Raw genomic sequence first — 27,217 nt, 5'->3', positions numbered from 1 at the left:
TCTCACAGGGTTTGAGAAGGAAGCAAAGACAGCATAACCGTGGGGTGAAGGCAGCATGCTTTATTTATACAATCTCTAGTTTGCTAACGTTACAAACAAAAAGCCATTATAAACTCTGACCCTAGATGTCCAGAACCCCCTTGAACACTTTACAAAACTTATAAAGTTCTATCATAATAGGTCAATCTTTAGGGAGAAATGTGCTTTTAGTAGTCAGAGAACTAACAAAAGACAAACCTCAACAGCAAAAACAGGATATGAGTAACAATAAGCTGTGAGTACATTTGAATGATATATCATGTCAGTTGTATCATTAATTCACAAGACTGGTATGGTTTTGACTCGTTTACCTTTATTAAATATTTCTTGATGTCATCATATTTCTCCACAGAGAAGGCACCAACATGCTGAGGAATGAATTCCAAACTCTCTAGTGTCTGAGTCTGTGAACGACTTAATATCTCTGGACTATAAAAAGAGAAGAGAAAGCCTATCATATATTTCAAGAAAGCAAGATAATTGTAAGTGCACGTGAAGCACAGTCACCAACTAAGGATGAAATGGAGCATCCAGCACAGTGTTCAGCCCAAATGTGTGCATAATTGGTAACTGACCTGCTGTTAGGTTTATGTAACAGTCATTCAAAGTAGCATTTAATGTTACTCCACACCAACCACAATAAATTAATGAAGATGTTGCACCAATAGAAACCATGGTGTTGGAAAATACTATAACGTTAGCTTGAAGAGAAAACTGGCGATAGACTTGTTAGTGATAATAAAAATGGAATAAAGGGGAGAGGAAGAGCTAAGGACTAAGGAAAATAAATCAAATGGCAAAGGCTGAAATGGAAATGAGCTCAAGAAGTAAGGAGATAATGTGGATGCCACAGCAGTGGTGTGGTAAGCACACAATGGGTAAAAGGGAAGCTCCGGATGAAGAGGCTAAGATAAAACACATACTAGTCATCAACTGAAAGTTTTGGTAATGGCACTCTATTAAGATTACAATCAATGAGAAATTAGAAACAGTGCACAATTATCATTATGATACTGATTTAGATAAACAAATAAGACCTTTGTGGCAGCAATGTGGTTTTATACAAAAGTTCTTTCATTCTTACTTCTTGGAAACACCCAACAAGAGTTAACCAAGGTTAACTGTAGGGCTCAAGTCTCAATGTCTATGCACATGGGCTCTATCAGAGAAGGGTGACCAACTGCATCCCACACAAGGGCAGGTCCACAGCTTTAATCAATCCTGGGAGTTTCCATTTTTTCTACTGATAGAAAGAGTAGGAGGTAAAAATTATAAACTTCATGAATGAAACACTATAATCAATTCCCATTTATCCCAAACACAGGAAAAAACAAAACAAAACCGTCTTCCTATACGGTAGGGATTAGCAAGTTCTTTAGATATGAATGCTAGTCAATGCCTGCAGAAGTGACTGGCCAAGTTAAATAAGGAAATATGAAGAATGGCAGATGGAGAAAAACAAAAGCAGGAAAAAGGAAAAGGAGAAAAGGGAAGAAAATAAGAAAAAAGTAGAAAAAGATAAATGAAAAGTACATCTGTAATTTTTCTTTCAGCACTTCAAAATTGTTGTGCGACTTCCTTTTGACCACCAAGGTTTCTGACAACAAGTGTGCAGCCATTTGAATTGCTGTTTTCATATACGTAATGCAAAATTTTCCTCTATCTGCTTTCAAGATTTTTTCCTTCCAATTTGAATGTAACGTGTCTGTACATGGATATTTGGTTTTTTCTAGGATGCAGTTTGTTCAGCTTCTTGAATGTGTAGGTTTATGTCTTTCACCAAACTTGGGAACCTTTCAACCACTATTTATTCAAATATTTTTTCAGCCCCACAGTTTTTCTCCTTTCCTTCTGGGATTCCAAGGACACAAATATTAGACTCTCGGGTCCTTAGAGCTCTATTCACTTTTTTTTCACGTTCTGTTGTTCATCTTAAATAATTTCTACCAATCTATTTTCACATTTACTGACTCTTCTGCTGTAATCTCTAATCTGCTATTGACCCCACCCAGTGATTTTTAAAATTTTGGTTACTGTATTTTTCAATTCAAAAATTTTGATTCAGTTCATCTTTGTATCTTCTATTTCTTTGCTCATACTTTCAATTTTAATGTTTGTTTCAAGGATGTTTGCAGTTGCTCATTTGAGCATTTTTATAATAGCTGCTTTAAAATTCTTGTCAGATAATTCCAAAATCTATGGTAGGGGGTTGTTGATGTCTATTGATTGTCTTTCCCCAAATGCGTTGAGGTTTTCCTGGTTCTTTTATTGCCAGGTAATTTTGGTTTATTTCCTGGACATTTTGAGTATTATGTTACGAGATTTTGGGTCTTGTTTATATCCTAATGGGGAATGTTGCCATCCATAACATAGTAAACATAGTAGAACTGAAACTGTTATCTTTACAAGGACCTGCTTATAAAGTTGGCCCTTGGCTGGTACCTGAGAACTAAGCTTTCTAAAAGTTCCCTATAGTAATATGAAACATTGCCTAACTGATAAGGATGTTTTGCTGTCCATAGACTGTACTAACAAAGCGATTTGTGGTGAACATCTGCTTCCTTCTGGGACTATGGAATTTTGGTAGTTGCTAAGCACAGGATGCCTATGTGACTAGTCCCCAGTAAAAATCTGGGGCACTGCATCTCTGATGGGCTTCCCTGAGCAGAAACACTGTATATGTGTGGCTGCATTTTACTGCTCTGGGAGAGAGTGTGCTCTGTGTGACCCCTCACAGAAAGGACAGAGCATGGGAAGCTTGCACATGGGTTCCTCCAGACTCTGCCTGTGTCTTCTTCCCTTATGATTGGGCTGTGGAGCCTTACTCTGTTGCTGTAATAACTCTTAGCTGTGAGTACGACTATATGTTGAGTCTTATGAGTCTGTCTAGTGAATCACTGAATGTGTAGGTGATCTTGGGAATCTCTGAAACAGCTGATACTTTTGTTTCAGCCATCTGTGGGCTGTGGTTCCAATGTCAGTTCATTTCTCAAGGGCTTTGCAGTCCTATCTGGGTCTTTCTGTGAGTACCACTGAGGTGTTTGTCTGGGACCTAGAGTTCTTAGTAGCTGAGTTCTCAAAGTGTTTGGCTGATTCGGATCAAATCCACGCATGCAGGTCTGGGGTGAATCCAGGAGTTCATAAACAACTTTACAGGGTTGCTTTCCAGAGCTCCTCTCTTCCCATGACCTCCCCAGCATTTTCTGATTCCCCTTGTAGGTCCTCCAGCCAGAAATTGCCCACTTCCATGAAGTGGTAAGAGGATAGAGAGAGAGGCCAAAGAGCAATGAGGTTTGGCCAGGACTCTTGGACCTGATGATTCATCAAGGGAGAAGAAGGGTCCACTCCTGCAAGAGTGCTGGCTCCTGCACGCATCCTGTTTCATGGCTGCTCCAGCCGCAGCCATCACTGCCCCTGCCACAGAAGTGCCTGCAGGCTGAGGCATGAGAAAGTGGAGAAAGAGGAGAGAAAGAAAACCCAGTGTACCTCCTCCACTCTTTCTGAGCTTTAGCACGTCTCTTTTCTGCATCTTGAGCCAGAAACAGAGGGGTTTTTCTGGATCTCTGTCTGTCTGCACCACAGTGCTTGCTTCTAGTTTCAGGTTATACTGGGTTTAGGATGAGGAATATTGAAGTTAAGAAACCCAGTAAACTCACCACTGGTTGGGTGGTACTCTAAATTCAGCTGCTCTTCCCCAAAACACCTGCTGATATTTACTTTTCAGAGTTTCAAATAAATGTCCATGCATTCTGCCTAGGTTTTATAGTTGAGTTCAGTAGCAAATACAAGGAGGTGTGTTTTATCCATCCTTACCCAGACGTACATAATTGACTTTTAAGTTATGTTTAAAAACTAAATGTGGGAAGCCTTGACAACTTACTGGTTTAAGTTTCATCTTCCTACCAGGCTCTGCCCTATGCTGGGCAGGCATTCACGCACCTGTCTCTGTGTTGGCGCCGGCTGGTAGTCAGGGCCACAGCAATATTGTCCCATGCTTTCCAAACTTCCCCTTGGCCTGGGTTCTCACAGCCAAGCTGATGCCAACATTCATCAAACACTGCTTTCCACTTCTCATCAGCCGGCACTGCCAGGTTTCCAAGCTTCCTGCTAACAAGGTCACGTCAGCCTCTCATTAATCACTTATTTTGTGCAAAAACCCTGAAGAACAGAAACTTTCTAATATACAACTGCAAATACTTCTGTGACAAAAACTGCCTAAACTGATGGTGGTTCCATTGTTTAAAAACTGAATAAAAATTTAAATGGATGGTTTTTAGCTACTTAGTGTTTATTAGATACTAAAGTATATGAATTAAGTAGGAAGCACATCAGAACTGACTCCTTTGCTTTCTACATTTCCATAGAATTGATGTTGCAAAATTGATCCCTACTAAAATGAGGACTTCCTGTGCCTTGCACATCTCATACTGAGAATTGTGAAATGCATTATATACTGGGTTCTAAAAATACTAAGAATAAACATGGTATAGAAAGTATATCAAGCTCCCATGAAAACAAAGAATCTGAGATGCTATCAAAATACAAAAACAAAGCTAAAGCTAGAAACAATAAAGGGAAATAAGCATATGCCAAAATCTTGGAGGAAAAACATCATACACTTAAAGACTTTGACTTTTCCCAATATATGCAGCGTATTAGTGTATATATAGGATTGACCTTTACTTTTCAAAATCAAGTTGTGCAGGGCTTCCATTTAAAACCTCTCTTTCAATCAACTTGGATACCTGCGCCATTAACAGTAAGATTATTCCCGCACACAGAACTATCATCATTTTAAACATTTAAGCTCTACAGCTATAAACTAAGCCAAGAATACAGATTTAGCTATCTATAGCAGTTTCAGTTTACAATTCAAGGTTATACATTGTTTAAAGACAAAAAGAATTTAAAAACTTGTCCTGCATTTGAAATATTAACCAGCTTTGATAAAAGCAAGACAACTCAAAACATTCAATAATTAATCCTTAATTAACACTAGTTACTCACAAAACTTTAGGTCTGTCTTTATCACTCTCATACAGACTAGGCTTAAAGTACGTTCCAGTGATTTTTATCCCAGATCCCCATTCTCCACTAAAATAACCTTCAATGTAGTCTCCATTTGGCATAGTTAATGTTCCCTAGGTAAAGTCAGAAAAAATGTGGAATTAGAGGAAATATTTTCAATCTTAAAAATCAAGAAAAAAAGCACTAAATGGTTAACATTTTCATTTTTAACTAGTCCCTAATTCTTTTTAAAAAGGTGTATGTACATGCATGTACAAAAAGAGTGTATGAAAACAATTCGTGGATTAAAGAAAAATCACAGGAAAAATTGGTAAAATATTTTTACCTGAATGAAATGAATACACGACTTATCTAAATTGATGCGACGCTACTAAAGCAGTACTTAGAGGCAAATTTAAAGCTGTAAACATTTATATTATAAAATAAGGACGATCTCAAATCAGTAATCTAAAACTCCACCTCACAAAGTTAGAAAAAGCAAACTAAACCCAAAGCAAGAAGGAGATAATAAAAATTAGAGCAAAAATCAATGAGACAGAAAACAGAGAAGAATGAATGAAGCCAAAAGTTGCTTCTTTGAAAAGATATACAAACTTGACAAACACTTAGTAAGACTGATCAAGAAAAAAAGACACTTAACTAGATCAAGAAATAAAAGAGAGAAGACATAAAATTACAAAATCAAGGAATGGGACATTACACCAGCCTTACAAAAATTAAAAAGGTTAGAAGGGAATACTAAGAGAACAACTTTATGCCAATAAATTAGGTAACTTAGATGAAACAGAAAAATTCCTTAAGAGGAACAAATTACCAAAAGTGCCCCAAGAAGAAATGAAAAGTCTGAATAGACTAATTAGAAGTAAGGAAATTAAATTAGAAATTAAAAACCTTCTCACAAAGTAATGCTCAGGCCAAGATGATTTCACTGGTGAATTCTCTAAGATATTTGAAGAAGCAATAATAACACTAAGACTTTACAAATTCTTTCCGAAAATGGAGAAGGAGGGAACCCTTCCCAACTCATTCTATGAGGCCAGTATTACCTCAGTACCAAAGACAAACATCATGAAAAAAGAAAACTATAAACATAAATATAATAAATACCTCATAAATATAAATGTAAAAATCTTCACCAAAATATTAGCATTAATTCTAGCAATATATGAAAAGGATTATATGCCATGACCAAGTATGATTTATCCCAGGAAAACAAGGTTGCTTTAACATCAGAAAAGCAGCCAATATAATATGCTGTATTAATAGCATAAAGAACAAAAACCACATAATCATCTCAATAGACACAGAAAAAGCCCTTTGACATAATCTAAAACCTGTTCATAATAAAAACTCTCAACAAACTAGGAATAGAAAGGAACTATCTCAATCTGATGAATCTATGAAAAATCTTCAGCTACATTATACTTGATGGTGGAAGATTTAATGCTTTTCCCCTAAAACAGGGAAAAAGGCAAGGATGTCTACTCTTACCACTTCTATTCAACATCTACTGGAGAGTCTAGCCAGTGCAGTCAGACAAGAAGAAAAAATCCTTCCAGATGGCAAAAGAAGAAGTAAAACTGTCTTTATTTGCAGACAACATGATCCTGTATGCAAGAAATCCTAAGAAATCCATTTAAAAAAATCCTACTAGAACTAATACATAAATTCAGCAAGGTTTCAGGATATAAGAACAAAATACAAAAATCAATTGTATTTTTATATAATAGCAATGAACAATCCAAAAATAAAATTAAACAAACAATTCTCTCTATAATACCATCAAAAAGAATGCTTAGGAATAAATTTAACCAAAGATATGCAAGAGATCCACATTGAAAACTACAAAATATTGCTGATAGAAATTTAAAAAGATCTAAATAAATGGAGAGACATTCCACATTCAGGGATTGGAAGATTCAATATTATTAAGATAGTAATTCTTCCCAAATTGATCTGTAAAAATAATCCCTATAAAAATCTCAGCAGGCTTTCTGCAGATTTTAACAAGCCAGTCCTAAAATTTATATGGAAAAGCAAAGGATCCAGAATAGCCACAATTATTATTAAAAAGAACAAAGTTGGAAAACTTACACTTCCTGATTTCACAACTTACTAGAAATCTATAGTAGTCAAGACAGCATGGTACTGGCGTAAGGAGAGACACGTAGATCAATGGAATATAATTCAGAGTCCAAAAATAAACACATTTTATAGTGAATTAACTTCAACAAAGGTGTCAAGAAAACTCAATGGGAAAACTTGCTGAAGCAATTGGATACCCACATGCAAAAAGATAAATTTAGACTTTTAATTCACATCATACACAAATTACCTCAAAATGAATCATAGACCTAAACATAAGAGCTAAAACTATTTCAAAGAAAACACAGAAGAAAATCTTAGTAACCTTGAGTTAGGCAAATTCATCATAAAGTTTTTTTGATAAACTGGACTTCATTAAAATTAAAAACTTTAGTACTTCAAAAGGCACTATTAAGAAAACAAAAAGATGATTCCAAAAAAAAAAAGAAAACAAAAAGACAAGTCACAGACTACAGGAAGATATTTGTGAACCCTGTATCTGATAAAGAACTTGTATCCAGCCTATATAAAGAAATCCTTATAATTCAATAAGACTATAAACAAGCAAATTCTTAAAATATCAAAATATTTGAATATACATTTCATCAAAGAAGACAGATGAATGGCTAGTAAGTACATGAAGATATGCTCTATAATGAGTCTATTAGTCATTTAGGGAAAGTCAATTAAAACCATATCACTTCACACCCACTAGAATGACAAAGAGGAAAAAAAGAAAATAAAAAATACTGGCAAAGATGTGAATAAATTAGAATCCTCATACACTGACGACGGGAATGTAAAATGATGCAGCCACTTTGGAAAACAGTTTGGCAGTTTCTTAATATGTTAAGCAACAATTTTCCATACAACCCAGCAACTGCACTCCTAGGTATCCACCCAAGAGAAATGAAAACACATGTTCACACAAGAAGTTTTAAATGTAAATGGAACAGAAACAGACTCACACATACAGAAAACAAACTTGTGGTTACCAAAGGGGAGTGGATGGTATAAGGACAAATTAGGGGTATGGGATTAACAGATACAAACAACTATATATGAAATAGATAAGCAATAAGGATATACTGTATAGCACAAGAAATTATACCCATTACCTTGTAATAACCTATAATGTAGTATAATCTACAAAAATACTGAGTCATTATGCTGTACACCTGAAACTAACACAATATTGTAAATCAACCATATTTCAACTAAAAAAAGAAGTTGCAGTCAACTTCAGTACACATAGTAGCCCAAAGTTGGAAACAGTCTAAAGTTGGAAATAATCCAATGCCCATCAACTGGTGAAGGGATAAACAAAACGTGGTTTTTATTCAGTAATAGAAAGGAATAAAGTACTGCACATGCCACAATATAGAAAAACCTCAAAAATATACTAAATGTGAGAAGCCACAGGGAAGAGAATACTTGTTGTATGATTCCAATTATATGAAAGGACCTGAAAGGGCAAATCTTTGGTTATAAAGTCCATCAGAGGCTGTCTGGGACTGGAGGTGAAACCAGGGAGTGACTGCAAATGGGCAGGAGATGGTGAAGGAAATCTTTTTGGGTGATGGAAATGATCTCAAACTGGATGGTGGTAATGGTTGCAAAACTCTGTGTATTTACTAAACATCATTGAAATGTACGCTTAAAACAGGTGAATTTTATTATAGGTTAGCTTTTTTAAAGGTCAGGAAAAAATCAGTAAAAGATTATCAGAGAAAGAAAGAAGTTTCCAACCTTTCCACTCAGGGTCCAATCATCTGAAAATTCTCCCTCATAGATAGTATCATCTTCAGAAAGTAAAACTCCATTTCCCTATGTGAAGAAACAAAACAAAAATCACAACACATAAAACACACAGTAACTTAGGATACCCACAGTCACATCCCCCAGAGCCTTACATAATCTTAAGACAAGAAAAATAGTACTAGGAAAGGTAGAACACTAATAAAAAGATGAGTTAAAAAGTTAAGGACATAGGAGTTTCAAAAAGTCAACAGTAACTATATGTAAAATATTCCACTCACCATCATTTTATTAAGGTGGAAGTTGCCTTCATAGTATAATCCAAACTGGGTAACTACCACACCATTCCCTTGACATACATCATCTTGCCACATTCCCATGTACTTCTCCCCTCTGCAAATAGGAGAAAAAAAAGAAATGAAATAAAAAATCAATGATGATAAAGATGAGGTGGGGAAAAAATAATTATCACACGGGAGGTACCAAGCCTCACCCCTAGGTTGGTATCTGTTCCATTTCTCTAGTCAAAGTGGTCAACTCTGTCTCCTCAAACATGGGACAATGTGATTGTAAAATATATCCTACTCAGAGCAATGTTCTCTCAGGAATTTAACATTATAGTCTACCAGACATAGATCTGTATATACTTCCAGTACTTCCTTGATAACTTTAAAATATTTAATTAATGCCAAGAAATCAACTCTAAATAATGTCATCAAAATGAGTCACTCAAAAGGTAGGCTCCAACCTATGCACAATATTTTCTCACCCAAAAGTTTACTAACTTAAAAGAAATGGGATTTATCATAAAAGAAGGTTCATTCTTCACCTACTCAAATGTCGAGAAATCTTACTAATCTCCACTAAAAAAATTAAAATTAGTACAGACTACCTGTTAAATAATCATGGATTTTAGTGATAGCAGCAAAAATTTTTTAATCACACATTATGACAATAATATGAGAGGAAGAGTATATATTTAGTCCAAAAGCAAATCAGGCCAAATCAAATACAGAGGCAAAAGAACTATATTTCTCCCCAAGGTTTAGTTAACTGAATTTAACCAAGCTTGATTCCTGGGTTGCTGGCATGGTTACAACTCTCTAACCTGATAGGAAGACCTAGGCAGAAAGGTGTTTAGATACTATTCTACGACCCCAAAAGGGAATTTCCATTGATCCTCCTAAACTTTTACTCCTGTTACCTACTGACTGCATTAAAGGTTTCTCTCTGTATAACAGTCAAAGATTTGGTAGCCTCTTTGAGACACTAAAAGCTTTTTATGTGTGAAGCTTTAAGGAAAATGGTACCAATGTTAATTCTGAATGATCTTGATCTTGTAAAGAAGTAACCTGTTGCTTGGTTCACAAACAAATGCATAAAATGACATCTGACAACTCTGTCTTATTAAAAATGTTCGAAATACTGTCAAATTAAGGTGCTCAGCCTTCATAAAATCATCAGTTTTGGGAGAAGTAGTGGAACCTTATCCTCTCACGCTAAACTGTGAGATTAGAAGCAGGATACTGTACCTAGTGATATCATCAAAGACACCATATCCTGCTTTCTTATCCATTACCCACTGGCCAATGAACATACTGGGAGAAGATGAAGTCAACTTTCCACTTCGTAGGAGACCATGACCATGACGCATGTTATCTTGAAAACAGCCTTCAAAAACTTCACCAGAGGCGTAACTGTGGTTAGAAAGAATGAATAAAGATCACAAGCACACTGAGTTCTGATGCTCATTTTTACAAAGTTTAGGAAATTCAAAATTATACTCATGTCTCACTGATAGCTGTAATTATTTTTTTATATGACTATTTTTCACCAATCAAAAAATCTGATTTTTGGTTTTTTTTTCTCATGGTGTTTATTTTTTTAAACATCTTTATTGGAGTATAATTGCTTCACAATGGTGTGTTAGTTTCTGCTTTGTAACAAAGTGAATCAACTTTACATATACATCTATCCCAATATTTCCTCCCTCTTGCGTTCTCCCTCCCACCCTCCCTATCCCACCCCTCTAGGTGGTCACAAAGCACTGAGCTGATCTCCCTGTGCTATGCAGCTGCTTCCCACTAGCTATCTATTTTATATTTGGTAGTGTATATATATCCATGCCACTCTCTCACTTCATCCCAGCTTCCCCTTCCCCCTCCCCGTCCATCCTCTACGTCTGCATCTTTACTCCTGTCCTGCCCCTAGGTTCTTCAGAACCTTTTTTTTTTTTTTTAAGATTCCATATGTATGTGTTAGCATATGGCATTTGTTTTTCTCTTTCTGACTTAGTTCACTCTGTATGACAGACTCTAGGTCCATCCACCTCACTACAAATAACTCAATTTCATTTCTTTTATGGCTGAGTAATATTCCATTGTATATATGTGCCACATCTTCTTTATCCATTCATCTGTCGATGGACGATTAGGTTGCTTCCATGTCCTGGCTATTGTAAATAGAGCTGCAGTGAACATTTTGGTGCATGACTCTTTGAATTATAGTTTTCTCAGGGTATATGCCCAGTAGTGGGATTGCTGGGTCAAAGGGTAGTTCTATTTTTAGTTTTTTGAGGAACCTCCATACTGTTCTCCACAGTGGCTGTTATCAATTTACATTCCCACCAGCAGTGCAAGAGGGTTCCCTTTTCTCCACACCCTCTCCAGCATTTATTGTTTGTAGATTCTTTGATGATGGCTATTCTGACCGGTGTGAGGTGATACCTCATTGTAGTTTTGATTTGCATTTCTCTAATGATCAGTGAGGTTGAGCATCCTTTCATGTGTCTGTTGGCCATCTGTATATCTTCTTTGGAGGAATATCTATTTAGGTCTTCTGCCCATTTTTGGATTGGGTTGTTTGTTTTTTTTGAGCTGCATGAGCAGCTTGTAGATTTTGGAGATTAATCCTTTGTCAGTTGCTTCATTTGCAAATATTTTCTCCCATTCTGAGGGTTGTCTTTTCGTCTTGTTTATAGTTTCCTTTGCTTTGCAAAAGCTTTGAAGTTTCATTAGGTCCCATTTGTTTCTTTTTGTTTTTATTTCTATTTCTCTAGGAGGTGGGTCAAAAAGGATCTTGCTGTGATTTATGTCATAGAGTGTTCTGCCTATGTTTTCCTCTAAGAGTTTTATAGTGTCTGGCCTTACATTTAGGTCTTTAATCCATTCTGAGTTTATGTTTGTGTATGGTGCTAGGGAGTGTTCTAATTTCATTCTTTTACATGTAGCTGTCCAGTTTTCCCAGCACCACTTATTGAAGAGGCTGTCTTTTCTCCAGTGTATGTTGTTGCCTCCTTTATCATAGATTAGGTGACCATATGTGTGTGGGTTTATCTCTGGGCTTTCTATCCTGTACCACTGATCTATATTTCTGTTTTTGTGCCAGTACCATACTGTCTTGATTACTGTAGCTTTGTAATATCGTCTGAAGTCCAGAAGCCTGATTCCTCCAGCTCCGTTTTTCTTCCTCAAGATGGCTTTGGCTATAAAAATCTCATTTTTGAATGACTGAGTCTAAGAAGTTGAAGATGTTGTGGGCGGTATTTTGTGTTAACATGGGGAAAAATGTGTATTTAGTCCCTTACGGGAAAATGAAATAATGAGTCATCTCTGAAAGAATGACAGGCTTTGTCCATATCAGAGTCATGCAGTAAATATAAGATAAATTTACATGCAAGATATTTAGGAGATTCTATGAGAAAGTTATGGTTTACAAGGTTTACACAGTTTTGTGAAGAACTAAATAATAACCTAATATTTTCATCTTGTGATAGATGAGAGGTTGATCTTTTAAAGAAGACTCTATATAGCTTCAGTCATAAGAAAAATAAATAAAACTTACTGCTTGGAAACTTTGGCTACACAAACATTTAGGTTTAAATGATTCTTTGAACAAGCAACACCAACCAGTCCAGCAACATTTCTAATGCTATTACCTATAGACTCCTTGACCACACATTTTTCCTTCTTTCCAATGGCCCACATAATGGTCTTCTTTGTTCAGTGCTTTGTTTGGGATTCTGTATTCTCCATACCTGCCAAGGGGAATAAAAACATCTTAAGATGCATTATGCCATATTCACCTTTTATGTGTATACATTGGCAAATATAACAAGAACAGAGAAAAGATCTGTTGATACCTAGAGGAGGAAAAGGGTAAATGGGGTCTTGGCTTAAGCTGTTATCTATCACCTAAGCTATGTGGCAAGTCTTAGAGGAGTGGGACATCAACACCACTACACAGAGCAATTAGGTGTTTTATCCCAAGTCCAGTGAAAAACAGAAAACGTGTGGTTAGGCCTATTTCTGCCACTAATTAGCTGCATCACCTTGGGTAAATCCAGGTACCCAGTTCCCTCATCTGTGTAATAAGGGGGGTAAATCAGATTATCTCATGTCTCTTCTCATTCTGAAATTCTATTAAATGGAGATTAAAAGACATCATAAAAATTTATATTATCACACACAAAAAAAATCACCTACACAATTTATATAATAATCTTTTGATATAGTAAAATATATCAGTTCTCTAACATGATACAAAATACTTCACTGCCATATATTTACAGTGTTAGAAAACATAAGTTTATATAAAAATAGTGTCATATGAGTACCATTAGGATACCATATCATTTAGAAGATTTCCCCTTCAACAGATCACAGAAGTTAAAGATGAATTAAAACTACTGAAAGGAAAATTTCTCTATGTCCTTTGTGTAAAGGGTGCACTTCTATATCAACTATCTCCACATCAACATTACCCAAGGTCCTCAGTCTTTACAACTAAGAAACGGATAGAAAACACAGTCCCACGTCAACAAATGGAAGCTGTGTAACTTGAGGTAACACAGCTGTCAAGGTAAGTGATTCATTCTAGACAAATCCAGGCTGCACCCTGGATTCCTAGCTCTCTTCATGTTCATACATGTGCATTATAAGCCCTAATACACTTCCAAAAGCACAAAACAAAATTCTACTAACTGTCTTGAAGATAACTCTAAACACAAAATAACATAATTTAAGTCTGTAGTTGAATTTACACTCATGTTCACGAAGTTCTTACCCATCTTCCAAGCCATTCCTGAACATGCCAGAATACATCTTTCCATCTGGCCACTTCAAAACCCCTCTGGAATGCATAAGTAAACAATAATACATGTCAATTAATGTTTCTGATAATCAGTACTTTTGCAGTAATTAGACTACCATCCTGACTCCAGGCATAAATCCAACTGTAAACATTCTCACCTGCCATGAGGCTTGCCTGAAAGCCAACGTCCATCATAGGTTGCATCCTTTAGGCGAGGATCCTTGTAGAAAGTATATTTGGCACTGCGTGAAATGGGTGGTTCCTGCCTCTGAATACTGCTGCCACTTCCATAAGGTGGAAAATCAGACGTCCCCCTCAAAGCCTGATCTACAGCTTGGCTTATAGCCCGGAGCCACTTTGCCTAGGAACAAAAAGTAAATTCCAGTAAGCTTAAGGCAACAACTCATCAAGCACTGCTTTAAATCCTGCTAGCTTTCCTTGGTGTGAAAAAACTTCTGACTCCTAATACTCTCCTTATTGAGGAATACTGATTGGCTCTTGAAATGAACTGCTTTATGTTTTAAATTGCTACACTAAAACAACAACAGAGAAGCAAGAAGAACTAGAATCCTGCAGGCTGTGGAACAAAAACCACATTCACAGAGGATAGACAAAATGAAAAGGCAGAGGACTATATACCAGATGAAGGAACAAGATAAAACCCCAGAAAAACAACTAAATAAAGTGGAGATAGGCAACCTTCCAGAAAAAGAATTCAGAATAATGATAGTGAGGATGATCCAGGACATTGGAAAAACAATGGAGGCAAAGATCGAGAAGACTGCAAGAAATGTTTAACAAAGACCTAGAAGAATTAAAGAACGAACAAACAGAGATGAACAATACAATAACTGAAATGAAAACTACACTAGAAGGAATCAATAGCAGAATAACTGAGGCAGAAGAACGGATAAGTGACCTGGAAGACAGAACGGTGGAATTCACTGCTGTGGAACAGAAGAAAAAAGAATGAAAAGAAATGAAGACAGCCTAAGAGACCTCTGGGACAACATTAAACACATGAACATTTGCATTATAGGGGTCCCACAAGGAGGAGAGAGAGAGAAAGTACCCGAGAAAATATTTGAAGAGATTATAGTCAAAAATTTCCCTAACTGGGCTTCCCTGGTGGCTCAGTGGTTGAGAGTCTGCCTGCCAATGCAGGGGACAGGGGTTCGTGCCCCCGTCTGGGAAGATCCCACATGCCGCAGAGCGGCTAGGCCCGTGAGCCATGGCTGCTGAGCCTGCGCGTCCGGAGCCTGTGCTCCGCAATGGGAGAGGCCACGACAGTGAGAGGCCAGTGTACTGAAAAAAAAAAAAAAAATTCCCTAACATGGGAAAGGAAATAGCCATCGAAGTCCAGGAAGCACAGAGAGTCCCAGGCAGGATAAACCGAAGAAGAAACATTCTGAGACACATAGTAATCAAACTGAAAAAAATTAAAGACAAAGAAAAATTATTAAAAGCCACAAGGGAAAAATGACAAACAACATACAAGGGAACTCCCATAAGGTTAACAGCTGATTTCTCAGCAGAAACCCTACAAGCCAGAAGGGAGTGGCATGATATATTTAAAGTGGTGAAAGGGAAGAAACTACAACCAAGATTACTCTACCCAGCAAGGATCTCATTCAGATTCGATGGAGAAATCAAAAGCTTTACAGACAAGCAAAAGCTAAGAGAATTCAGCACCACCAAACCAGCTCTACAACAAATGCTAAAGGAACTTCTCTAAGTGGGAAACACAAGAGAAGAAAAGGATCCACAGGGCTTCCCTGGTGGCACAGTGGTTAAGAATCTGCCTGCCAATGCAGGGGACACAGGTTCAAGCCCTGGTCCGGGAAGATGCCACATGTCGTGGAGCAACTAAGCCCTTGCGTTACAACTACTGAAGCCCACGCACCTAGAGCCCATGCTCTGCAACAAGAGAAGCCACTGCAATGAGAAGCCCGCGCACTGCAAGGAAGAGTAGCCCCCGCTCGCCACAATTACAGAAAGCCTCTGGGCAGCAACAAAGACCCAATGCAACCAAAAATATTAAATAAATTAATTTTTAAAAAAAAGGACCTACAAAAACAAACCCAAAACAATTAAGAAAATGGTAATAGGAACATACGTATCGATAAATACCTTAAATGTGAATGGATTAAGTGCTCCAACAAAAAGACACAGACTCACTGAATGGATACAAAAACAAGACCCATATATTTGCTGTCTACAAGAGACCCACTTCAGACCTAGGGACACATATAGACTGAAAGTGAGGGGACGGAAAAAGATACTCCATGCAAATGGAAATCAAAAGAAAGCTGGAGTAGCAATACTCATATCAGATAAAATAGACTTTAAATCAAAGAATGTTACAAGAGACAAGGAAGGATACTACATAATGGTCAAGGGGTCAATCCAAGAGGAAGATATAACAATTATAAATATATATGCACCCAACATAGAAGCACCTCAATACATAAGGCAAATGCAAACAGCTATAAAAGAGGAAATCGACAGTAACACAATAATAGTGGGGGAGTTTTAACACCTCACTTACCCAAATGGACAGATCATCCAGACAGAAAATTAATAAGGAAACACAAGCTTTAAATGACAAAATAGACCAGATGGACTTAATTCATATTTATAGGGCATTCCATCCACAAACAGCAGATTACACTTTCTTCTCAAGTGCACACAGAACGTTCTCCAGGATAGATAACATTTTGGGTCACAAATTAAGCCTTAGTAAATTTAAGAAAATTGAAATCATAGCAAGCATCTTTTCTGACCACAATGCTATGAGATTGGAAATAAATTACAGGGAAAAAAATGTAAAAAACACGAACACATGGAGGCTAAACAATACGTTACTAAATAACCAAGAGATCACTGAAGAAATCAAAGAGGAAATCAAAAACTACCTAGAGACATATGACAATGAAAACACGACAATCCAAAACCTACACGATGCAGCAAAAGCAGTTCTAAGAGAGAAGTGTATAGCATTACAATCCTACCTCAAGAAACAAGAAAAATCTCAAATAAACAATCTAACCTTACACCTAAAGGAACTAGATAAACAAGAACAAACAAAACCCAAAGTTAGGTAGAAGGAAAGAAATCATAAAGATCAGAGCACAAATAAATGAAACAGAAACAAAGAAAACAATAGCAAAGATCAATAAACTAAAAGCTGGTTCTTTGAGAAGATAAAGTTGATAAACCATTAGCCAGACTCACCAAGAAAAAGAGGAGAGGACTCAAATCAATAAAATTAGAAATGAAAAAGGAGAAGTTACAACAGACACCACAGAAGTACAAAGCATCATAAGAGACTACTACAAGCAACTTTATGCCTATGAAATGGACAACATGGAAGAAATGGACAAATTCCTAGAAAGGTATAATCTTCCAAGACAGAACCAGGAAGAAATAGAAATTATGAACAGACCAATCACAAGTAATGAAATTGAAACTGTGATTAAAAATCTTCCAACAAACAAAAGTCCAGGACCAGATGGCTTCACAGATGAATTCTACCAAACATTTAGAGAAGAGCTAACACCCATCCTTCTCAAGCTCTTCCAAAAAATTGTAGAGGAAGGAACACTCCCAAACTCATTCTACAAGGCCACCATCACCCTGATACCAAAACCAGACAAAGATGTTACAAAAAGAGAAAATTACAGATGAATATCACTGATGAATATAGATGCAAAAATCCTCAACAAAATACTAGCAAACAGAATCCAACAACATATTAAAAGGATCATACACCATGATCAAGTGGGATTTATCCCAGGGATGCAAGGATTCTTCAATGTATGCAAATCAATCAATGTGATACAGCATATTAACATACTGAAGAATAAAAACCATAAGATCATCTCAATAGATTCAGAAAAAGCTTCTGACAAAATTCAACACGCATTTATGATAAAAACTCTCCAGAAAGTGGGCACAGAGGGAACCTACCTCAACATAATAAAGGCCATATACAACAAACCCACAGCAAACATCATTCTCAATGGTGAAAAACTGAAAACATTTCCTCTAAGATCAGGAACAAGACAAGGATGTCTACTCTTGCCACTCTTATTCAGCATAGTTTTGGAAGTCCTAGCCACAGCAATCAGAGAAGCAAAAGATATAAAAGGAATACAAATTGGAAAAAGAAGAAGTAAAACTGTCATGTTTGCAGATGACATGATACCATACATAGAGAATCCTAATGATGCCACCAGAAAACTACCAGAGCTAATCAATGAATCTGGTAAAGTGGTAGGATACAAAATTAAAGCAGAGAAATCTTTTGTATTCCTATACACTAACAACGAAAGATCACAAAGAGAAATTAAGGCAACAATCCCATTCACCACTGCAACAAAAAGAATGAAATACCTAGGAATAAACCTACCTAAGGAGGTAAAAGACCTGTACTCAGAAAACTATAAGACACTGATGAAAGAAATCAAAGATGACACAAACAGATGGAGAGATATACCATGGTCTTGGATTGGAAGAATCAATATTGTGAAAATTACTGTACCACCCAAAGCAATCTACAGATTCAGTGTAATCCCTATCAAATTACCAATGGCATTTTTTACAGAATTAGAACAAAAAATTTTTAAATTTGTATGGAGACCCAAAAGACCTGGAATAGCCAAAGCATTCTTGAGAAAGAAAAATGGAGCTGGAGGAATCAGGCTCCCTGACTTCAAATTATGCTACAAAGCTACAGTAATCAAGACAATATGGTACTTGCACAAAAACAGAAATATAGATCAATGGCACAGGATAGAAAGCCCAGAGATAAACCCACACACCTATGGTCAACTAATCTATGACAAAGGAGGCAAGGACATACAATGGAGAAAAGACAGTCTCTTCAATAAGTGGTGCTGGGAAAACTGGACAGCTACATGTAAAGGGATGAACTTAGAACACTCCCTAACACCATACACAAAAATAAACTCAAAATGGATTAGAGACTGAAATGTAAGACCGGACACTATAAAACTCTTAGAGGAAAACATAGGAAGAACACTCTTTAACATAAATCACAGCAAGATCTTTTTTGACCCACCTCCTAGAGTAATGGAAATAAAAACAAAAAGAAACAAATGGGACCTAATGAAACTTAAAAGCTTTTGCAAAGCAAATGAAACTATAAACAAGACGAAAAGACAACCCTCAGAATGGGAGAAAATATTTGCAAATGAATCAACGGACAAAGGATTAATCTCCAAAATAGAAATGCAAATCAAAACTACAGTGAGGTATCACCTCACACCAGTTAGAATGGGCATCATCAGAAAACCTACAAACAAATGCTGGAGAGGGTGTGGAGAAAAGGGAACCCTCCTGCACTGTTGCTGGGAATGTAAATTGATACAGCCACTATGGAGAACAGCATGGAGGTTCCTTACAAAACTAAAAATAGAATTACTGTATATAACCCAGCAATCACACTACTGGGCATATACCCAGAGAAAACCATAATTCAAAAAGACACATGCGGGCTTCCCTGGTGGCGCAGTGGTTGAGAGTCTGCCTGCCGATGCAGGGGACGCGGGTTCGTGCCCTGGTCCGGGAGGATCCCACATGCCGCAGAGTGGCTAGGCCCGTGAGCCATGGCCAATGAGCCTGCGCGTCCGGAGCCTGTGCTCCGCAACGGGAGAGGCCACAACAGTGAGAGGCCTGCATACCGCAAAAAAAAAAAAAAGACACATGCACCCCAATGTTCATTGCAGCACTATTTACAATAGCCAGGACATGGAAGCAACTTAAATGCCCATCGACAGACGAATGGATAAAGAAGATGTGGTACATATATACAATGGAATATTACTCAGCCATAAAAAGGAAAGAAATTGGGTCATTTGTAGAGATGCGGATGGACACAGAGGCTGTCATACAGAGTGAAGTAAGTCAGAAAGAGAAAAACAAATATCATATATAAATGCATATATGTGGAATCTAGAAAAATGGTACAGATGAACCGGTTTGCAAGGCAGAAATAGAGACACATATGTGGAGAACAAACATGGACACCAAGGGGGGAAAGTGGTGGTGGTGGTGTGATGAATTGGGAGACTCAGATTGACATGTATGCACCAATATGTATAAAATAGATAACTAATAAGAACCTGATGCATAAAAAAATAAAATAAAGAACAACAACAAAATTCTACAGTCTTGGTTTAATGAAGATTTATCAGACATAATTATGGATCATTAGGCAAGCAAGAACAATTTTTATTTCTTTCTTACCACCATAAGAGACAGAAAGAGCCAGGCCAAAGATGGAAAGAAAATACCATGATGGACTAACCTTTTCCTGGGGTGTTGATGAAATGAGAGTGAACTGCTCCTCGGGTGTAGTTATCTTTAGGCCATTCCTAAATGTTCACAAGGACAAAGATCAGTCAGTATGACAACCTGTCATTACAACATCAATCCTCAAATATGAAAAGCAACTTGTTTATTTCAAAGGGATCTGAAGTCAATTAAATTTAAATATATTCAATACTCCGGGTGTGGTTCCCACGGTGGGAAAAGGACACAGTTATTTCTCTGGGTTAAACAATGGGGATGAGAACAATGGAGAAGCCCTTCCACCACTTGTCATGATTTGTCATGTTCTTCACAGCAGGGCACTTACTGCCTACGTACTGGGAGGGTAAGCCTTCTTGTGCAGAATGGGGAGGCCTCTTGAGCCTCCCCATTTTATTCATATCTAAGGAAACAAACTGGGTAAGTAACAGAGGAAGGGAATGAGGTTGGGGGGACACTTACACACCACCAGCTTCTTCAGAAAGTGGCTCTGCCCACAGTGTGGCCAAAGGGAAAACATGGTGTGTGGAGAACTAAAACAAAGAACATGGAGAAACATCTGAGAAAGCCCATGTGGGCCTTGGGGTCGCTGCTGCAGAGCCCCTTTCAAATGGTTAAGTCCACCTCAGCCACATAGTCCCCATAACATAACTAACCCCAATGGTCTCGCCATGTCTGCTGCAAGGACCCCTTCAGATGGCTGACACTCATTTTCAAGTTGGAAACTAAAAAAGCTCCCTGAAATCTGGCCGGTACCACAAAAGCAAGCTAAACAGTCTCTTTTACTCAAGAGTTTCAGTAAAATCACAATAGTCTGTAAAATAAACTGATACTACGATTAATTAAATACTCATAGTACTGCACCTTCCAGGGCCTCTTTTAAGGTTAGGAATCCAGCCTACCTGGGCATGGACTAGGGCATCATTGAAGAGAATGAACCAATTCACAGAAAACCTCCCAGCGTGCTGCAGAGACAGGGCCCGGTTACTGCTCTCACACAGCAGTCGACGCTCTGGCTTCCTCAAGGAATCCTGGGATTAAAAACAAATACAAAATTGAAGTATCAAAATTATTTTCTGCAAAGAGAAGATGAAAAAGATACAAATCCCATTTAGGAGAATGTGTTGGTCATAGCTTAGCTTGGTGTTAAACCTAAGTTCAGACGGGATCCAAACATTTCACAAAATCAGTGCTCAAAGGAAAATAAAAAGATAGGAAAAAACAAAAGAGGGAGAGACATATTCAGAAAGGATTCCTAGCCATGAGGGAAGGTGGTGATATTTAAAGCCCCCACTGCTGTGGTCCTTCGTTGCCCTTAGAAAAGGGGTCATTAAAGCAATATTACCATAAATAAGTGAAAAACTGAGAAAATTATGGCAGCTGTTATGGATAAGCCTGCTGTCTGCTGGGATATCAACAATTGGCACGGTTTACCGTCATTTTTCCAGGAAAGGTCTTCCAGAAACCCAGTGTGTATTCTGCTTCCTTCCTTTTCCTGCCGAGATGGAGAGCAAGAGACTCATAACAAGAACTGGAATCCTGCAGTTTCTGGTATTCTGGAGATGTCTAGAGGCCAATAATTAAGGAGGGAAAAAAGAATATAAAGCAATTGTCCAGAATTTGTAGACTCAGTGTGGTTTAGATATGTAGTAATAATTTAGGGAGGAAAGCCAGACTAAGAACAGATATGGTACACTAAAGGGAGCTGAGGAAAAAGAAGACTGGTTCCAGAAAATCCTACCACATACAGGTACATATGAAATAGGGGAAGAACTCAAGGGGAAAAGAAATACACACTGACAGTTATCAGTGAGGACAGCAGCAGAGAACTCAGAATAGGACAGGAATTCTCAGGGGTTTTGGTCTTGGGATCCCTCTGTTTTGCTTCTGTGGGTTATTATCTCCTGATATTTACCATATCAGAAAATAAAGTTTAAAAAACTTTAAATCTTTATTAACTCACTTCAAATACAATAACATTTTTAATGAAAAATAACTAAAATTTCCAAAACAAAAAAATGTTTCATGAGAAAAGTGGCATTGTTCTACATCTTTTCCAATCTCTTTATTATCTGACTTAAAAGATGATGGCTGGATTTTCATATCTGCCACTGCATTTAATCTGTTAAGATTCTTTATTTGAAATAAATGAAGAAAATCTTGCTTTTTAAAGATATATAGTCAGAAAAGGGAGGAGGATTTTAATAGCCATTTCATATAATTGTGGATATTCTCCTTTGAAACTATACCAAAACTTGTTAAGTGGTAGTCTCTTAAAGACTAGCTAAAATGTGGAATCTGAAACTACATCAAACTCTTTGTACCCTGTTACATTAAAATTCACTGGTCTATCCTACACTTTGAATAGATTTTTTTTAACCTATTCATGATTTTATAACATGTGAATTAGACATTTGAAAAATACTGGTTCAGTGAATTATGCAGATCTTCCAAATGTTGATACATTTTATTGTATCAAAAAGCACATTAAATCATCACCAATCTCATCAGAAAGTCTTTAAATATTGGAAAAATGCCAAGCTTGCAGTGATACACACGTTTTCCACATTTTAATTTTTGCTTAAAAATTCAGATTTTATCATTGGCAACAAATACAGTCAGTTGTTATCCTTGAAGTGACAGGCTCATTTAACTCCCTTTTTTGAGAAAGTATCTGTCAAATACCCAACTCTGAATAACCATAGTTTATCTGTCACTTGTTCTTTCAAGTTAAAAAAAAAAAAAAGTGCGCTTCAGCAGCACATATAATAAAATTGGAACGATATGCAGAAGATTAGCATGGCCCCTGAGCAAGGATGACGTGCAAATTCGTGAAGCGTTCCACATTTAAAAGAAAAAGGCAGCTTTCAACTCGAACAATCTCAATCTTGTGCTTTTCTTTGAAAAACATTCATACAAAAACATTCTGCTGCACTTGGGATGCAGCAGAGCTGCTTTCTGTGTACTCCCCATTTCATCATGCAGAATATTAAAAAGATGTTGTATTTCTGTGTGTGGTGATAAATGTTAACTAGACTTAACTGTGGTCATTTCATAATATGTACATATACTGAATCACTATGTTGTATACCTGAAACTAATAAAATGTTATATGTCAATTATATCTTTTGGTTTTTAAAAGATGTATACTCAGTGGTTGATGTTAAAAAGAATTAATAATTTTTACTGCTTTACCAAGAATGTTTTTTAAGTGAAACTGGCAAATTTTTGTTTGTTTATTTTGTTTTTTAACTGCAAGTACATGCCAGCAAAGAACACAATGACTGAGTATAGTTTGGTGCCACTGCCTTGATTCATGCTAAGGAGCCAGCAGTTTGACCCATCTTTATCTCTGCACCATCAGTGCAAACAACAACACAGTGTAATCGGCAAATGTCTTAGTACTGTCCTGAAAACAGTTTGATCCTGCCATCTCCTGAAAGGGTCTCTAGAACCCCCAGGTGTCTGTGACCAAGCTTTGAGAATCAACCACGGGATAGGGTATAATTGCGGTGTCTTGTGGAGAGTGAGCAAAAGGTAAGATGAAAAGATGATTCCTCACATTCGTAATTACTTTACATTCCACAGTTTTCAGTCATTCATATCCATTTTTTTCCATTCATTTAAGGAACATTTAATGGTATCTACTACATATGGAATATTCTGTTGAGTGTTAGGGATAAAAAAATAAGTAAGGCACAATCTTTAGTCTTCTGGGAGCTTATAACTAGGCAGAGAAGACAGAAAAACATATAACATACCAGAATAATACAGTGGTTTTGTTAATAGGTTATTGGAAGAGACAATATAGTAAAATAGTCAAAGGAAGAGACTCTGGAGCCAGAATGCTCTGATATGAATTCTAGCTCTACCAATTCTCAGCTATGCCTCAATTCTCTCATCTGAAAAAGGGGGATGACAATAATAATATCTATTTCACAGGGTCGATGTGGGGATTAAATGAATATATATAACATGCTTAGAACAGTACCTGGCACATGGAGTGCATTTAATAAATATTAGGTATTATTTTTATTTAAAGAATTTTATACACATATAATGTCTCAGCTATACCTTACACTTACTAAATAACAATTCGCAGTGATGGAACATAGCCACGTGTTTTGAAAAACACAGACGATTTTGATCCCCAACCCTGGCTGAGGATCACCGACATAATGTGATAAGAAAATAATGGGGACATAAAGTACTAGCAAAACACAGAGAAGGGAATAACTAATTCTTAAGAGATGGGCAGGGAAAGGAGTGGAGTATGGTCAGAGAGGGCTTCATTTTCATGAGAAAAAGATTTTTGACTCAAGCCTTGAAGGTTTCCCATAATGATGATAGACGTAGGGTGTTTCAGGAAGGAAATATAAAGCATATGAGAACTATATCCAGGGAATCTGAATTAACATGTAGGACACAGGGTAGACTATAAGTCTAGAAACAAAAGAGAGTGTCAGACTGTGAAGGGCCTTTAATTCCAAACTAAAAGAGCGTGGATTTTTTACACAGAATTAGGACTCTTCAGACTGGAAATAGTACAGTATCAGACTCTGAACAATTCCAAGCTGATCTAGCTGATTTTTGATTAATTAAGGACATACTGAGTGAAATCTGTATCTCATTGGGATATTTGTGTAGCTCAAACCTTCATAGCTGAAATTAGATCAGTTTGGGGTAACACTGAAACCAGACAAAAGAACAGACCCACAAGACCACAGTAGGATCAAACATAGAAAGGCCACATCAATTCCTAGACCACTCTGGAGACAGTATCTGTCCAGAGAAGGAGATAGATTCCAAGATTTGAAAAATCCTGAACTATAAGAAACCCTGGAATCATTATGGTTTCTCTAGAGCCCTTCAGAATGGAAACAAAATAAAACAACACATTTCAGTACAATTTCAAAGGTGACTGTCTTAGGACCAGCTTTAACATACACCCATATCCTAGAGCAGTGTTAATTTTCTAGGACGCCACCTAACTAATTTAATACAGAAAGTGAACTTGTTAACATTTGAGAAAATCCTGTAACGCTGTGATTTCTCATAGCATATGCCAAGGTGACCCAAATACCTGGCATAAGTCTATCATGAGTCCAGGCTAGGTGCTAATGCCACTGCCATACAAGTGTGTGTCATTATATAGGAAGCCAGGGTTTTAAACAGCTCTGTTTAATTGTACTCAGTACGTACTCAAACTTGGACAACTATTGAATGAGTAGCACAACTGGGTCTCAACTTCAGACTTTCATAAAATGAATAAAATTAATCTTGTTAAGGTCCTGAGAGGAAACTGAATCTACAGCAAAGAACACTAGATATACCTACAGTCATACTTTCTTCTTTCATTTCCCTGAAGAAAAATAAATTTAGACACGTTATAAATATTAAATTAGTGTAGTTACAGATCTTGGGGTAGCATTATTCAAACAAACAAACTATGATCCTTGACTTCCCAAGTGTCCAAAGGAGGTATACATGAGAGCTTACCACTTCAAAACAAGTAGCAAGCTTTAGCAAAACTTTGGCATAATTATGAAGTCGTCTGATTGGCAAGAAAAACAGGGTATTCAATATTTCCATCAATTGGGTGTTTTCAACATTCACTTCTGATAAATCTTGCAATAGTTCCTGGTTTTTATTTAGGAAATCACTGAAGGTAGAGAAAAAAAGGGATTCAGTTAATCATTTTGGTACTGACGACATGCATGATATTGAGTAGAAATATTTCACTTGATACTACCTTTTTCAAAATGTACATTTTTAGGTGCTAAGAAAGAAAGTACCAGAAGATTAATACAATGAAATAAACCAAATGTAATTAAAAGAATTTCCCTGCCTATAAAATGGGATTTGGGGGTATAAAAAGTAGCAAATGGTAGCAATAGTAACTCCGTAATAGAGATGGTTAATCACAGGCTTGTGCCTGAAGTTCTAAGAAATGAATCATACATCCCACAGTTTCAGGGAATAATTGGAGACCAGCTGACACATTTACCTGTTAATTTCCAAGCCAAAAGTTATAGCAATAAATGGCAAGACTAACTGCTCTAGTCAGTTGTGCTACACAGAAATACTGGAGGAAAAACAAAGCTCTTTGCTCTAACAGAATTGGCATAGAATATTTAAAGACTTCTAATTTCTTTTTTTTTTCAATTGTTTATCATCTAATAAGAGTTTATTACAGAACAGTAATAAAAAGCTGTAGATACCAGTACTACAATTAACAGGAAACAGTAAAGCAAATTACATGTGCAGATTTCAATGCTGAGATCGTCAAAAGCATTTCAAACTGAAGCCAACATTTAGTTTTTATATTCAATTATATATAAGTTCATAATTAAAATTTTACTGCAAATTTTAAGGCTGATCAGTAACCCATTGAGACTATGCTCACCAGACTAAAACACTTAAAAGATTTGTAAAGTAGTTAAGAATTGGTGGAACAGAGTAATAATCATTATCTGCCACTTAATGAACAATAATTATGTGCCAGGTACTACCCTGACTGCTTTACAAGCACTACACTACAATTCTCAGCTACAAGGCTTCAAACAAAACAATGTCACACAAGACTATGAAGCAAAAATGAGTAATTTTATAATCCCTTAGAGAACTATGGAATAAAGAGATGTTTAACTCAGAAATTATAAAATATTATCTTAGAAAGATGGAAACATATGTAATAATTTCCAGGAAACCATAAGTTCAATGGCACAAAGTGGACTGTGGAATAGAGAACTATGGAATAAAGAGATGTTTAACTCAGAAATTATAAAATTTATCTTAGAAAGATGGAAAAATATGTATTAATTTCCTGGAACCCATAAGTTCAATGACACAAAGTGGACTGCTTAATAATGCAATTAAGAGA

General features: G+C 36.7%; 1 protein-coding gene across 3 annotated transcripts in view; it reads right to left on the bottom strand.

Moving 5' to 3' along the window:
• ALS2 (alsin Rho guanine nucleotide exchange factor ALS2) overlaps window positions 1–27,217 on the bottom strand; it is a gene marked incomplete at both ends in the record, with an annotated part of 68,775 nt that overhangs the window by 8,681 nt on the left and 32,877 nt on the right. For 2 of the 3 annotated variants that reach the window (XM_079710338.1, XM_079710339.1), the window contains 14 exons: window positions 351–468; window positions 3,979–4,146; window positions 5,047–5,180; window positions 8,902–8,979; window positions 9,192–9,303; window positions 10,443–10,607; window positions 12,848–12,946; window positions 13,975–14,040; window positions 14,160–14,362; window positions 20,333–20,399; window positions 20,797–20,867; window positions 21,237–21,365; window positions 21,769–21,900; window positions 25,834–25,996. In XM_079710338.1, the coding sequence (XP_079566464.1) occupies window positions 351–468; window positions 3,979–4,146; window positions 5,047–5,180; window positions 8,902–8,979; window positions 9,192–9,303; window positions 10,443–10,607; window positions 12,848–12,946; window positions 13,975–14,040; window positions 14,160–14,362; window positions 20,333–20,399; window positions 20,797–20,867; window positions 21,237–21,365; window positions 21,769–21,900; window positions 25,834–25,996 (1,705 nt within the window). The remainder of the gene's footprint in view (window positions 1–350; window positions 469–3,978; window positions 4,147–5,046; window positions 5,181–8,901; window positions 8,980–9,191; window positions 9,304–10,442; window positions 10,608–12,847; window positions 12,947–13,974; window positions 14,041–14,159; window positions 14,363–20,332; window positions 20,400–20,796; window positions 20,868–21,236; window positions 21,366–21,768; window positions 21,901–25,833; window positions 25,997–27,217) is intronic. The other variant, XM_079710340.1, reaches the window with a different exon arrangement.

The sequence above is a fragment of the Hyperoodon ampullatus genome, assembly GCF_949752795.1.
Source record: "Hyperoodon ampullatus genome assembly, chromosome: 8".
NCBI lineage: Eukaryota > Metazoa > Chordata > Mammalia > Artiodactyla > Ziphiidae > Hyperoodon > Hyperoodon ampullatus.
Note: the sequence above shows the minus strand (reverse complement) of the source record. Positions and strands in the feature narration are given on the sequence as shown.